The sequence below is a fragment of the Ciconia boyciana genome, chromosome 1 (assembly GCF_034638445.1).
Source record: "Ciconia boyciana chromosome 1, ASM3463844v1, whole genome shotgun sequence".
NCBI classification, from domain to species: domain Eukaryota; kingdom Metazoa; phylum Chordata; class Aves; order Ciconiiformes; family Ciconiidae; genus Ciconia; species Ciconia boyciana.
The window spans coordinates 193262591-193277675 of NC_132934.1; the positions used below are offsets into that span (position 1 = coordinate 193262591).

Sequence of the window (15085 nt, forward strand, 5' to 3'; positions counted from 1 at the left end):
AATAAATACACCATATTTGCAACACCGAAGGAAGTATCTGTTTTCATTTTTAAAATTTTATTTCTTAATACGATCATATTTCATGACCTGTATTTCAACAAAACATAAAACATTTTTCTGTGATCTTGAGGAGAAAATGGCAAGAAAAAAACAGCAAATATTTTGGCCATTTTGTCTTCTGAAGTAGTAAATTAAGTGAAAACAATTTTAGATTTAAGACTGCTTTTTCCTTAGTCTGTCATCTGCTGAAATCTTTTACTTTGAGACCTTTTCTGCTTCTTACCCACTTTTAGAAATAAGGAAGGCACATAAAGATATGATAATGCCTTGTAGGAATAATGCAGGAATAAGGCAGGAATAATGAACATTATGAGGCAGGGCTCTGATGACTTTTATTCCAGTTGCTTATGCTTACAGAACTGTTTCCATCTTACTTTTTTGTGCTTCAGATTCTGAAGATTAATGGGAGTTTACTGAGCCTAGAGGAGGCTGCATGCCCTATTAGTGGGAATGATTATCTGTTGTAAGCAGGGTGTGAATAATTAACTGCTCTTTCTGATCTGATCCATGGCTTTCAGATAGTAAACATTCTTGGCAGTTTTAGTGCTGTCCTAGAGACCATGGTGTTTTCTAGGTTGGCAGGATATTTTTTTTAAACAGTTAATTAAAAAGAGAACAAAATCTTTCCTATCCCGTTTCCTGTTTCACAGAGTTGATTTGAAAATACAACTGGGATTTTATTTGAAGAAAAGTCTTGAAGACAGAACGTTCATCTAGAAAATTTACAGTAGAGTCTGCTTCAGACAATGTTATTCCTGTCAGCCTGTAAAGCACAGACTGGAATGCATGCTTACAGTATCAGAAGTGTTTATTTCCATCCAATTGCTAGTACTCTCTTAACAAATCCAACTACACCTTGCTAAGCACTTGAAGAGTCATTACCAGTGAGGTAATCTCCTTTACCAGCAGCTGGGCTGCACCAGTCCAGTACATTTCTAATCCCTACTAAATACTGCCTTGCCTCCTCACCTATGAGCTATGGTTCTGAGAGGTTTGATTACTGTTCCCACAAAGGAAAGAATGACAGCACAACTGAAAGAGTCATTCTGCTAGAAGGAGTCTAGAAGACAGTTTGAAGAGTCCTAGACTTACTCAGTGACACCTAGGGAAGTCTGGAGCCCATGTGCCATGCCGTAGGTTTTTCTTTTGCAGTTTTAAGTCCTTCCTTCAGACTTCCAGCTTAGAGTGAATACATTCTTCTGTTTGCTAGCCAGAGGGGAAAAAAAAGTGCTTAGGGATTTAGTGAAATGTTTCATTTTTCCTTGTTTTCATTTTCAGGAGATGGAAAGAGGGGAAGAAAATAGAAGTATTTTGTGGGCTTTGCTGTTTTTTTTTCACTGAAGCTATCAGAAAAGTCAGTGTGTATTTACAGATACTCTTGGAGAATGCAGAGCTGCTTTTTCTTCTTTTAAATTTTAGGAGATAAAGCATTGGTAAAAAAAATACACAGATCATTTTGTGGTGTTTAAGCATATAGGCTTATCCAAGTCCTTTTTATGTTTTTGAGAGTTGTTCGGGGGAGTAGGGGGGAATATTTAGCTTCTCCACAGATGAGAATAAAGAGCAGATGTGCTGAGTGGGTGTAGAAAAACAAAGAGCTTTGCAGCCAGTCATCAATCTACATTTGCTCAAAGTAAAAATGCTGAGAGTGGGTATATATAAAATCGTGTGTGTGTGTTAAATAAAAAGTACACTATGATATTCAGCTTTCAACTTGCAGTTGCATATGAAGCTCTGTGGAAAGATAGCAAAGTGATTCTTCCAGCAAGATGATACAATTTCTAGAATATGGCAACAGTCGACAGTAGATTTTGTTTTGAGCAACATATTTAGAAAATTAAATAGTATTTGCAAGTCTTTTTAACCTATGTTCCCAAGGAAGTTAGAATTATGCAGTTAGAGTTATTAGAAGGACCTCTAATAATTCTTAACTTCCTACGCAGTTTCAGCTGTATTTAACAGAGGAGATATCTCAAAGATACTAAAGAGATTTGTCTCACTCAGCTAGTCATTTAAGGTCCTATCATAGTCAATAGAAGGAGAAAAACATGTCCGTAGAGTAATTCATCCCGTTTAGAGATAGGTAGCATAAAATATTTTCTCGATATCAAGCACTACAGGGAAAATAAAAAAAGATTAGTCATCAGGAACCCTGGCAGTCAGCAAGCTATAAAAACCTGAATGAAAGAGAAGAATACAAATGCAAATTCTGGAGTGATGAACAAGGAAGCACAGAGGATTTTCTGTGTTGATAAACTGCAATAATTGTTGCAGATGGCTTGCACTATTTTTGCTTTAGAATTAGAATCGTACTGATGAATGATTCCTTGCTATTAAAAACACCCCTAAACCATTTAAATATACAATTATTCTGAAGTCCTTATACTGACTTGAGATAATCCTTTTTTCTGTTTCAAAAAAATCATGTAGGTGTCACATGACAGTAAATGCAGAATTAATACCTTGAACACACAAATTTTTACAGCCAGGGTTTAGAAACTCATTTTTAGGTACTGAGGGCAGATTAAAAATAACCTAAACAGTGACAAGCACAAGGGAGTTCCAAAAGTGAAAACTGTTTAGTCAGTAATTTCCTTTATGTCCCAATGAATAATACAAATGTTATACAGTACTTCAGAAATAATTACAGAAGGAATGCCTTCTCTCTAAAGTATAGCATGATGTGAATTTTACTTGCCTCTCTTAAACATGCTGCATTCATTTGTTCGCATTTTTTCATTGAATGAGTTTTGGTGAAATGCATGCTCTCGGCTAAGCATAATTTCCCATATAAGCAGAAAGAAAATTATTCCTTTCTCTCTCACCATTTCTGCAAGAAAGAATCCCTAGATAGCGGCTTTAGTATGCAAATACTGAAAAGCATACTGCAAAATCAGTTCAGAAGAGCACACTCCTGATAGCATTGCCTTAGCAACGCTCTAGTTAAGATTAGCAAAGGAACCAAAGTTTCTGTCATAAATCACCATTTTCAGGGATGTCCAGCACCATAGCTGAGAAAATTCTGATGTTAAGGGCCAGATACTTGCTTTGCAAAGCTGACTTTCTGAGAGCACAGTGACCATAGAACTGAGACCCTCACACAACCATCTCAGGATTTTTGCTGTCAGTTCTAAACTGTAAGCAGAACGTGTGGCAGTGTCACACTGAAGAAGGTGTTGGCAACATGACAGGAGGGGAATCTTGGGTTTATAAGAACATGCAACGAAGACTTTGTATTTCAGTAGGTGTTGATAACTGCCTATAGGGAACATCAGCATTTTATAATGGCATAGGAAATGTTGACAATTCTCCTAGCAAGTCACTGTTAAATGAACCTTGTTGCTCTTGCTGGATTAAGTCACCAGGAGCTCTATGGAAAGAAGAAATCTGGTATCCTATCTTTTTGTGAAACTTGGAAGTATTTTGGAGAAAGTTCTGTAGTCTGGTGTCACGGATTTGGAGTGAGAGTGCACTTTACTCATAAGAGAGAAGTAAAAATATAGTTTATTGATACAGAATAGGGAGTTCAATGCGACAGTGATTTAACAAGATTCGATGGCAAGCTACACTTGATTATTTACTGCATAGAGAACAGGGTCAGACAAAACTGTCAGGGAGACCCTCCCGTTGAGTCATGACGTTCGGAAAAGGATCCCCTTGCTTTCTAAACTCCTCCTCAGAGAGGAGTCTAGGTGCGGCTGGATCCAATCCTAGTCCCAGACTTGGTCAACGGTTTATATCTAAAGGATTACATATGTGCAATCAATCCTTTATATCACTTAGCTAAGATTTCAAAGTTTAGCATGCTATTAGTCACCGAGCATCTGTTGGGGCAAGGAATCTCTCAACCATGAGGAGTAACCTTGAGGGGCATCCCTACTCAAGGGGAGATCCTGGCGTGCAGCCCGCTGCCGTGCAGGAGAGCTCAAAGGGCTCTTGGACTGCTCACTATTTATGGGAGTAAGATGATTGACTTGTGGTCATATTTGCATACCAATCACAGATTTTAGTTTCTTCACCGTGGTTAGGTGGGTGCATTGCACAATAGCCCTTGGCTATTGTGTTCTTATCTGTCTCCCAAATCCACTTTGAGTTGGATGCAGCCATCATGACCAGATGCATCTGTTACGACCTTTGCTGGTAGTTATCACCTGAGCAGGGTTACAGGAGATAAAGGTCAGGGGCAGGGGAAGCACACCGTCACATCTGGTCTGACTGCCCTAAGCTGTATCCTGCCTCCTTCACAGACTTCCCTTTCCTACTCCTTTCATCTGACCTCGGACATGTATTTTGGATGCCTCCAAGAGACCTTTTAGATTTGCATTTTTTCCTTTCCTTGTCATGTTGGCATTGGTTGTTCCTCTTGGTGGCCTTGCACAAAACAGCAGACTATTTTACTCAAATCACTTTGTCGTGTTCCCAGAGGCAGAATACACTTTGTATTTCAAAGAAAACAATCAGGGAAAAATCTTAGAACCATAGAATAGTTTGGGTTGGAAGGGACCTTTAAAGGTCATCTACTCCAACCTCCCTGCAATGACCAGGGACATCTTCAACTAGATCAGGTTGCTCAGAGCCCCATCCAATCTGACCTTGAATGTTTCCAGGGACGGGGCATCTACCACCTCTCTGGGCAACCTGTGCCAGTGTTTCACCACCTGTGCCAGTGTTTCCCTCAACCTGCTGGACACTCTTCTGATGCAGTCCAGGATATAGTTGGCCTTCTGGGCTGCAAGCGCACATTGCTGGCTCATGTCCATCTTTTCATCAGGTCATCCTGTTTAATGCAATAAGGATGAATTAAAGCTCCTATAGTTTGTTGTGTATCTCTTGTGTAAATTCAAAGTATGACTTCAGAGGGGTGTAGTAGCTCCCAACAGAGGAATAGTTTTCAGGCTTGATGAAGCATTTGGTACTTTTGCAGCAGTACATTTGATATTTTTACACGTCTCTAAACTCTATCTAAGATTTTCTGAGTATCATAGAGATTTTTATTTCTTAAGTCAAGTGACATTATTAGCTGGCTGTTCTCAAGAATTCCTTAGCAATTGACTGGGACCCTGGGATATCTTCCAGGGAAAATGTACAAGGAAGAAATCTCCAGCCTTTTTCAGGCCTACCAGGAGAGATACTAAGTGAAACGTTTCAGAGTCAGCAACAACTTGTTCTGTCAATCTGAACCACAGCAATGGAGGTCTCTGTTTTAACTTCCTCCTGCCCAAGTCAGCAGATAACCTCCATGAGCCATGCTGTGGAGACCATTGACATAAGGATTTGGGGTAGCAGCGTCCCACACCTATTACACTGAAGGAGCCTGAACTTTCCAACAAGTCTCCAGGCTGATTTCTTTACCCTGGCCATTGCCAATGTCCAGTGTGAACAGGACACACACTGCGTTCATGTAGTTCAGTTCCCGGTCTGGTGTCGAATATAAAGATGATGCTAACCACAAGGGGGCACTTGGCATTTGGACAAGTACAGGGAGCCTTTATTCACCTGTACTGAAGCCCTTACAGGATCTAGCATATACGTATTGAGTGCATATTGTATGTAGAAATGTGCTATGCTAAATAATTTTATGTATCATTTTTTTCAGTAGTATATGACTAGTGAGTTTATTGATATCAACATAAAATCAAATTCTATTACAGTAAAACTAAAGATGTGGTATTGCTTTTTGCTCTTGATGAGTTTAAAATGATACATTAAAAGATTCAGCTAAATCAGCTGATGAACGTCAGCTCGTAGTGTTGGAGGGGAGTTTATTTTCTAAACAAAACTTCATTTGATTTAAAATGTCAAGTAGAATGGATTGCAAAGGCTTCTTGTGTTGGTTTTTTCTACACGACTGACAGATGTATTGCTTCTGTTCTAACTCATGGAGAAAAGTTAAAGAGGATTAGAGCTGAAGCAAATTGCCATAAGGATCAATAGTCTGCATGAGCTGGGCTCTTATGAAAGCAAGTTTGAGCCTCTTGATGATGTCATGGATTTGTCACCTTGTCTGTTGTGAAATGATTGATAGAAATTGTCACCTCTGTTGCCACTGGTAGCAGGGCAAGGAAAAATCCAGAATGAGAGCAACTTATGTGGGTGGCCTTAAAATTCTGCTGCAGTATCATTCTGTATAATTTCATTTTCTGGCAAGTGTTAAGCCAAATATGTAACTTCAGTCAAATGAAAAGGAAATTGTGTGGAAAAAAAGAAGAACTGGAGAATTGGTGTTCCCTTTGTGAAACGCTGGGCTTTGGTCACTGCTGGACACAAGACTTAATGTATCATTGCTCTGAGAGTGAATCTTGCTAAGCCTTGCAAAATTCCGTTATATAAAGAAAGTATTCATTTAAAATCTCAGTGTGTCTCTTAGCTTACCAGCTTGCTCAGAGTGGCTTGACATGGACGACTTATTGAAAACTAAGGATCTTAAATTCAGGTTAAATCCCTTAGTCAGCTTATGTCTCCTTTTCAGGAATACATTGTCCAGCTATTCAAGGCTTAGTAGAAGAACCTGTAATAGATCTAAATTAAAAAAACATTTCAGTATTCAGGTAAACCACTTCTAAAAAGCTTTTTCGGAATTTATCTTACTGGTTCATTCTGGAATTTTGTTGGCAATTTCTCCTTCTGGGAGAGTGCTGCATACCTGGGAGGCTCCTTCTGTTTCTCTTGAGCTCTCACTGATCCTTGCTTTGTATTGAGGCTTTTCTGTGCTCCAAGGACTCTGCTACAAGTCTGTGTTACTGTATGCTTTGAACTCTGTTTTGTGTGAGCTTTTGCTTTTGTGTTGTTTTACTGTACTAAGCACTAAGCTGATCATACAACCATAAGCGTCAAGAATTGAATTTGTTTCAGTGTGGTTTCTTTCTGCTTACTTCCCACAGAATTCAGGAAAGGTAAATCCAGCCCTTAATGATTTGGCTGAGTTCATACGCTGGTGTTTCTCACTTCTTGATTTGTATTGTTGTGCAGCAGCTAAAGACTTCAGATATATAAGGTCCCAGCTAGTTCTTCAATTACTGCCTTGAAAGTAGGGGTGGGAGGTAACTTCCAACCAGTCCTGGCTAAAGTGGGTGTCTAGAACCTCCCTGAAGTTTTACCATTTAAAATTTTCTTGTGTCTGTTTTTGAAATTTTATTTTATAGTGTTTGGGGACTCGGAGAGGTCTTTTAGTTGAGTAGGAACATCTGTGTCACTAGATTGCCAAAAGAACTTCAGTGTTGCCATACTGAGCTCTGCATCATCAGTTAGGTGCATGAACACAGGAATAGAAGTCAGAAAGCTGAGTTAGCTGCCTGAGTTTCCTAGGTATTAACTGGGAGAAAGGCAGCTAGATTGGGATTCACAAGAGAGTGCATAGTAGAGATGGAAAACCAATGGGAAGTTGGGAAGAAACGCCCAAGAATTGTGTCTGAAATCCTGCCTCCTTTCCAGAAGTAGGCATGCCCTTGCAGCCTTTCTCACTTGTTCCTTCTCCATCTGTGTAAATTTTGCATTTCTGACTGATTAACAGCCTGGCTTCAAAAATTATCTCAGCACTAGTTAAGTATGATGGAAAGGGCACTCTCAGGATGTGAGACTTGAGAATTCAAGCTCTTAGGGTGGCAGAGGACTAAAATGTAACTCATCTAATTTCTTTGTGGGTTAATTTTTAGGCTGTTAGACGGAAGAGGATTCCTTCCTCATGTAATGTGGGTGGAGCATGCTTCTCAGTTTGTGCCCCATTAGGGAGATGGTCACCAGGAAACTTTGTTTTGAGACTCCATAAAGGCTTTCAGCAGCAAACTAAGCAGCTTGATTAAGCTTGTGCTTATGGGCAACCACAATAGAAACAGCTCAAATGCCTACCTAAGTTATATGACAAAACCAAATGTGAAGAATGTAAGACATTGCATAGATTGCTTTATTAGCATCAGGATGTTAAATTCTGCCTGAAGTGCAATTTTGATTTTGGGCTTCACTTCCCAATCTGTAAATTGGGAGTAATTTATAACTTTCTTATTTCGCAAGAGAATTGTAAGCATAGGTACATTACAAATTATGAGGCACCTAGATACTGTAGGGATGGTAACTGTAGACTTTAGTCACATTATCAACCTATTTCCGTCTGCTTGCTCATCAGAAGCAGTGTAGTGCACCATTTGTTTGCTTGCGGTTGGATATCATCCTTGCTCCAGAGCTGAATGAACGGCCAAGCATCTTCACTGGACCAGCTGCATTGGCAGCAAAAAAAAAGACAGCACTTCTGAAAAGATCAAATGAAAAAAGATCTAAAAGTAGTTTACTTTGTAGGTGAAAGAACTCAAAGAAATTAGATGAGGAGATACCAAATTGCTCTGTTGTGACTCACAGCTGCGACACCAAGTCTTGCTGTCTTACATAACACTGATGGACGATCTAGTGAGGATTTACATAGAACAAATCTGGAGAGCAGCATGAACTTCTGTATTTACTGTATTTAAGCTTAGTGTGGTGGTACAAAATACGTTGTAGGTGGTACAAAATATGTTGTACAAAATATGCTGTCACATGGTTATAATCTTTAATGTGCAGTCAGGTCAAGAAGGCAAAAAAATTAGTTTCCTCGCTTGACAGTGCTGAGGCCTTCTCTATCTGTCTTGTTTAATTCTGTACAGACACTGATGTTGTAATGAAATAGCACATGACCCTAGTGGAATTTACCCAAATCTTCTCTTTAATCTGCAGCTTACTTTTTCTCCTTGAATTGGCCAACGTTGACTGTATTGACGTAGGAGCCTTCTGTATTAGCACAAAGATTTCATCTGCATCCAAGATACTTCTGCTTTAATTAGGAAAAAAACAAAAAACCCTAATTTTTTTAATGTCTCCAGTGTGTCTGTTATAACAGATTAAAGTTAATAACACTTCAGTCATGTGTGGAACATTCTTGAAAGATACAGCTCTTCTGTATCTTTTTTTTTTTTTTTTGAACAGTGGGAGGGGTTATTCTCTCTTGGCAACATGTTTTAAAAGTACTGTGTCTTTTGTCATGCTCCTGCAAAATCTTGACTTTAATGAAAATAATTCCTAGGGAAATCTCAGGAACAGCCAGAAATGTTTTTGTGAAAAATGAAATTTGGAGACAAATAAGTAATGTATTGTACAGAAAATTATGCAAAAGAATAAAAGATGCAACGATCTGCAGATGCTAGAAAGGAGGAGACTGGAGATTTCAAACAGGCAGATGTAAGAGGCAGATGTATGTGTTTGGTGGCTATCTATTAGAAACCATTGGTAGGACTATCACTTTACACATTCAGAAAATAGAACGTCTTGATGATGTCCAAAGTCAAGGATATAAGTTATGGACCTGAGATGAAAATGCGCTTATAAGAATGACGTAATCTTTCATGTAATGACAAATGCCATTTTCAAGTTCACTCTGGAACAGACCAAAGAAGACTGTGCTAGGCTGGATGGATGCCCAAAAAAGTGGAAGCTGAACTGGTCTGACCAAAGTACGGACTGAGGGATGGAGGGCACAGTTGTAACAATAAAATAAAGGTCACAGACTCACAGAATTGTTGAGGTTGGAAGGGACCTCTGGAGGTTGTCTTGACCAACCCCCCTGCTCAAGCTGGGCCACCTAGAGCCAGTTGCCCAGGAACATGTCTAAATGTTTTTTTAATATCTCTAAGGGGGCAGACTCTACAACCTCCCCGGGCAACCTATTCCAGTGCTTGGTCACTCTCACAGTAAAAAAGTATTTCCTGATGTTCACAGGGAACCTCCTGTGTTTCAGCTTGTGCCCATTGCCTCATGTCCTGTCACTGGGCACCACTGAAAAGAGCCTGGATCTGTCCTCTTTGCACCCTCCCTCTAGGTAATTATATACATTAATAAGATCCCCCCTCAGCCTTCTCTTCTCCAGGCTGAACAGTCCCAGCTCTCTCATCCTTTCCTCACAGGAGAGGTGATCCAGTCCCTTAATCATCCTTGTGGCCCTTCATGGAACTCTCTCCGGTATGTCCATGTCTCTCTTGTGCTGGGGAGCCCATAGCTGGACACAGTACTGCAGGTGTGGCCTCACCAGTGCTGAGTAGGAGGGAGATCACATCCCTTGACCTGCTGGCAATGCTTTGCCTAATGCAGCCCAGGATAATATTGGCCTTCTTTGCAGCAAGGGCACATTGCTGGCTAATGTTTAACTTGTTGTCCACCAGGACCCCCAGGTCCTTTTCTACCATGCTGCTTTCCAGCTGGACAGCCTCCAGCATACATCAGTTCTTGGGGTTGTTCCTCCCCAGGTGCAGGACCTTGGACTTCTCCTTGTTGAACTTCATGAGGTTCCTGTCAGCCCATTTCTCCACCCTGTTGAGGTCCCTCTGAATGGCAGCATGACCTTCTGGTGTATCAGCCACTCCTCCCAGTTTGGTGTTCTCTGTAACCTTCCTGAGGGGACACTCTGCCCCATCATCCAGATCATTAATGAAGATGTTAAACAGGACTGGACCCAGTATTGATCCCTTAAGGCTTAAATTAGGTTTGGGATTTTTTTACCATTAGCAAGCATTCATAAACTCTGAGAAACAGACCACACATGGATACTGGCCTTCTGGATCTGAGGTTTGCATGATAAATAGGGAAAAAAGAAGGGGAGAATATTTGGAGAGAGTCATATTATCTTCCTTTCCATGTTTACCAGGAAAATCTGGTAAATAAAGGCATAGCAAAGCATTAAGGTCATGAGAAGAAATAACTGATTATTAAGGCAATGGCCAGGTAGTCAGTACAGAAAGTGAAAGGATTCAGCTATTCTGACTAGGGAGATGCTTGAGTTAGAAATAAAAACAAACAAAAATTCTGAAATAGATACTTATTTTACACAGGGGGCCTAAGCAGACAAATGGAAGAACCTGACTAGCCTGAAATGTAATAACATTCATAATGAAAACATGATGGGATAACAAGTGTTAAAGGTATGCACTTGGCTGGAAAGATCAAAACAGAGATAGAGGTGGTATGCAGCAGATGTGAGAGGCTTTTACATTAATGTTGTTTGTTCTTTCTTCATCATCTGTTTGGATTAATTCATCTTAAGGATGGGTAGGAAAACAAATTTTAATCACAATAATATTGGGAAATAATATATATTGAAACAGTATGACTCAAATATTAGGACACCAATATTTTCTTTTCTATATGTAGATGTCTACCTCTTGGCTAGATCTTTAATTCCTACTACAGGCAGTGCAGGTCTAATTAATACAGTCAGCTGAGTGTAGAGAGTTGTATCTACATTTATCTAAGTAGGCATCTTCAGTGCAATAGTTGTGTAAACAAAGAGACCTGCAGATGTTTCAGTGCAGAGTAGCCCACTGCTGCTCCAGAAGGACATGTGTCTCCTGTAACCCATGTCATATCTGCCACACATGAATGTCTTGGACACTCTAGGGCATCTCAGATAGCAATTGAGTTGAGCTCGTTAGCTCCTCAGCTGAATGAATCTCTGCGCATCATTGATTGTATTGACTGTGACACTTAGTAGGAGCTTAGTTCACATATGGACACTCAAATGTAGATATCCTCACCTCAGACTGAATCCCATCCATACAGTCAAAAATAGATATAAATATGAAATTTGGATGGATGAATTTGGATATAATATTATTAGATTACTTCCAGAAATTGTATCATATGTGATACTTGTAAATAAAGACTGAAAATGAAGGGCTAGTAATAATGATGAGGCACAGATATCAGTGGATGTGATAGTTAACACATTTTATCAGAAAATACTGGATAAAAACAAGGCAATGCTGTTTTACATTTTGAAAATCTAGAAGAACATTGCAGAAAAGCCAGTCATAAAAACTGTCAGATCAAGTGATCATGAATTCTTTAATTTTGAATTAAACATGTATATATTGCCTAAGTTTTCAGTAAAGGCAGAAACAACAAAATGCAGGACAAAGGAATAAATAGTTAATGTCAGCAAGTGCTTGGAAGAGGAGATGACAGTAACCAAATCCTAAGGAACACTCAAGGAGCTGGGTATGCTTAAATTGAGGGAAATGGGTAATCCGTACCTTAGGATTCTGAAAGAACTGGCTTGCTACATCATTGATCTGATAGCAAGTGGTTTTAATAAAGCTGTGGATGATGGCACTGCGTGCATTGGAGAAAAGCAAATCTTTTTTTTTTTAGTTTTAAGATAGAGAAAGAGAGGAATAATTGTTGCGAAACCAGACTGAAATATGAATTTATTAAAAGCAGCTCATGGTGGGCAAACCTGTTGACATTCTGTGATGAGACAATAGATTTGTTGTCACAATAAATGTAGAATTTTGTTCACTGTGAGCTCTGATAAAGATACCATGTCACATGGGAAGTGGCTGATTAATTTGGAGAAAATGAAAATCAGTAGATTTGTTGAAGGAGTAAAGAGCTGGCAAATGGAAGATGATAGCAGTGACTAATGAAGGAGGCTGCTGGGAGAGTACAAGCAGAGTTCTTCCAGGACCAGGTTTAGGACTAATCTTAACATTTAATGCATGACCTCGATACACAAAGTAGAAATAGATTATGGTATCTTTCTCCTGATACCAATTGTGTAATATAATAGGGATCTGGATGTTGTTTCGAAACAGAATGAGACTGAAGACTACATTATTAAAAATGGGATTACATTTAATAGCGTAGACCAAAGGATTTAGGAAATAGTAAACAAATTCTGTTATGAATTGAGAGCTGATTACCTGGACATAGCTGCAGAGGAGAATCTAGGTATTCTAGCTGATCCCATGTTGACTGTGAGCCATCACCATGCAGCTGTGAAAAAGGAAAATGCAATCCTAAAATTTCTCTGTACGGATAAAGAAGTATTACTGACATTGTTCAAGGAAGTGAGATGGCTTCTGGAGTACTGCATACTCCAGTACGGCTCTGTTCTCCAACCATAAAAAGGTTGAGCTCCAGCCTGGTGTACAAAGTGGTTACTATGATGGTTAGATGAAAGGACAGCCTGCTGTGTGAGAGACCATTTTTAAAAGCTCAGCTTATTTATCCTAGTAAAATGAATGTTGAAAAAAGATGTTCCTGTTTTCTGTCTGTGCGTGCTGGGGGCAAACACCAGGGAGGAAGAAGAGCAGTCGTCTTAAAGATAATTTCAATACAAGGACAAACAGGTATAAACTGACCTTGAATAATCTGAGGCAAGGAATTAAAAAAGCCATCTACTATTAGAGCCTCCCAATAAGAATGTTTCTACTGGATGGAGTGGATCAATTTATGAAGGAGATTATGAGAAACAGTTTCCTGTGTTAGAAATGGAGGAGGACCTGCTTGGGTGTGCGCTCTACTTCCACTACACAGCCAAGAGCAAACCAGACAGTGCCAGTAACCAAAAATGGACTCTACCCCTGTTACTCTAGCTCATCCCAGTTGTAGACAAGATAAATTATAGGTAAAAGACAGATAGTCTCCCCACAAAATACTGCTTTCTTGCCAAGTTGTTATGCGTTACCTTTGACATCCCATGTGCCTCTTCAGCCAGTCCAGCAAGTGGTTTGAAAATGGATGAGCAGGTGAGACCTGAAATCTTCCTCCTACTAAAAAGGACTCATCAGAGTGAACTTTGGTTAGAAGTAAGGAGCAATTCTGGCTGGTCACCACGAGGTGACTTTGCTAACCTGTCAAGGAGCAGCAGTGTGGAAAACCATATCTGTATCATTTTAACACAGTGGAAATGTGTAGTGCATAACTGATAATTGTTGCATATGGTTAATTGCTTTTGTCTCTGCAGTGTGCCAGCTGGAACAATGTAAACAAAAAGTGCACAAAAAGCAAATAGAATGACAAACATCATAATGCTTGAAGAACAAGGACTATGGTGATGGTATCTTTATACAGAATGGAAATATTTGTAAAACATCATTTTATTTACTATAACCACAGGGTTCCTTAAAGGAGGTTCTTAAACAACTAGAAGAAGAGAAGAAAAGTCTCCAGAATCAGCTAAAAGACTATGAACTTAGACTAGAACAAGAAGCAAAGGTTTGTAATCTATGCCTCTAATCTATAAAAGCCATTATGTTGTCTGACAAACAGACAATGTGTGTGGAACACACAATAGAATAGTTCCACAAAATACGTCACTGGAAAAAAGCTCTGCTGTATATTTGTTTCTTCCTGTATGATTCAACTTTTAAAGTATTTTGCTTAATGGTAGCCTATATCCCTTATTTTAAATGTAGGCTTACCACAAAGCTAATGATGAGCGGCGCATGTACCTCTCAGAGATCTTACAGGTAAGAAAAAAACCGTGCGACTCAATAACTTTTAAAAATCATTATGCTTTCTTAATATAGCAACAGCATCTGTTAATGCCATTAGGTCAAAGTCTTTTATCACTTCATTCATCTACCAGATCCATTACAAAAGCTGCTTTTTAAAAATTTTAAGAGCTAGAAATTGAACAATTGCTACAGTTTATTTATTTTTAAGTACTTCTTTTTGCTTTTGTATCCATTGGAGTTTCATTGTTCCCAAGGATAGTCAAAATGCTCCTAACTGAGAAAGCTGAAGCAATTTTCTGATACTTGGTTGCCCATCCATTAGTCACAAGACTGCTATGCTAGTTTAATGTTTCAGTTGAAAAGAACAGAACCAAATTATTAGCAGTAGTGACACCCACCTTAAGTAGCAATTCCTCTTTTTTGTATTTCCTCTTTTTTCTTTTAAAGACAAACTAGCCAGCCAGCTCAGAATGACAATACAGCACATATTTCAATTAAATTTATAAGATAAGGGATAAGATCCTTGTTTTTGTTAAATGAGAGGTTAAATTTTATTGCTGCAAATTATGTAATACATAAAAGTTGATACTACAAACTAGAGGAGCCTGTAAAGGAACCTGTAAAGTTTCCTAGTACTTCTTATTCTGGAAGAGCTCTTAATTCCTGAATAACGTAAAAGTAATAGCTTAGTGTGATACTCAGGAATGACTGTCACTGAAACCCTGTCGTAGCTAACTGGGGTGAAAGACTGTAATTAGCAGTGTTTCCAT

The 15085-nt window shown here is 39.1% G+C and overlaps 1 protein-coding gene across 2 annotated transcripts in view; it reads left to right on the forward strand.

Moving 5' to 3' along the window:
- Window positions 1–15085, forward strand: part of CCDC169 (coiled-coil domain containing 169) — a 32735-nt gene that overhangs the window by 8509 nt on the left and 9141 nt on the right. For both annotated transcript variants that reach the window (XM_072854721.1, XM_072854730.1), the window contains exons 5-6: window positions 13975–14073; window positions 14274–14327. In XM_072854721.1, the coding sequence (XP_072710822.1) occupies window positions 13975–14073; window positions 14274–14327 (153 nt within the window). The remainder of the gene's footprint in view (window positions 1–13974; window positions 14074–14273; window positions 14328–15085) is intronic.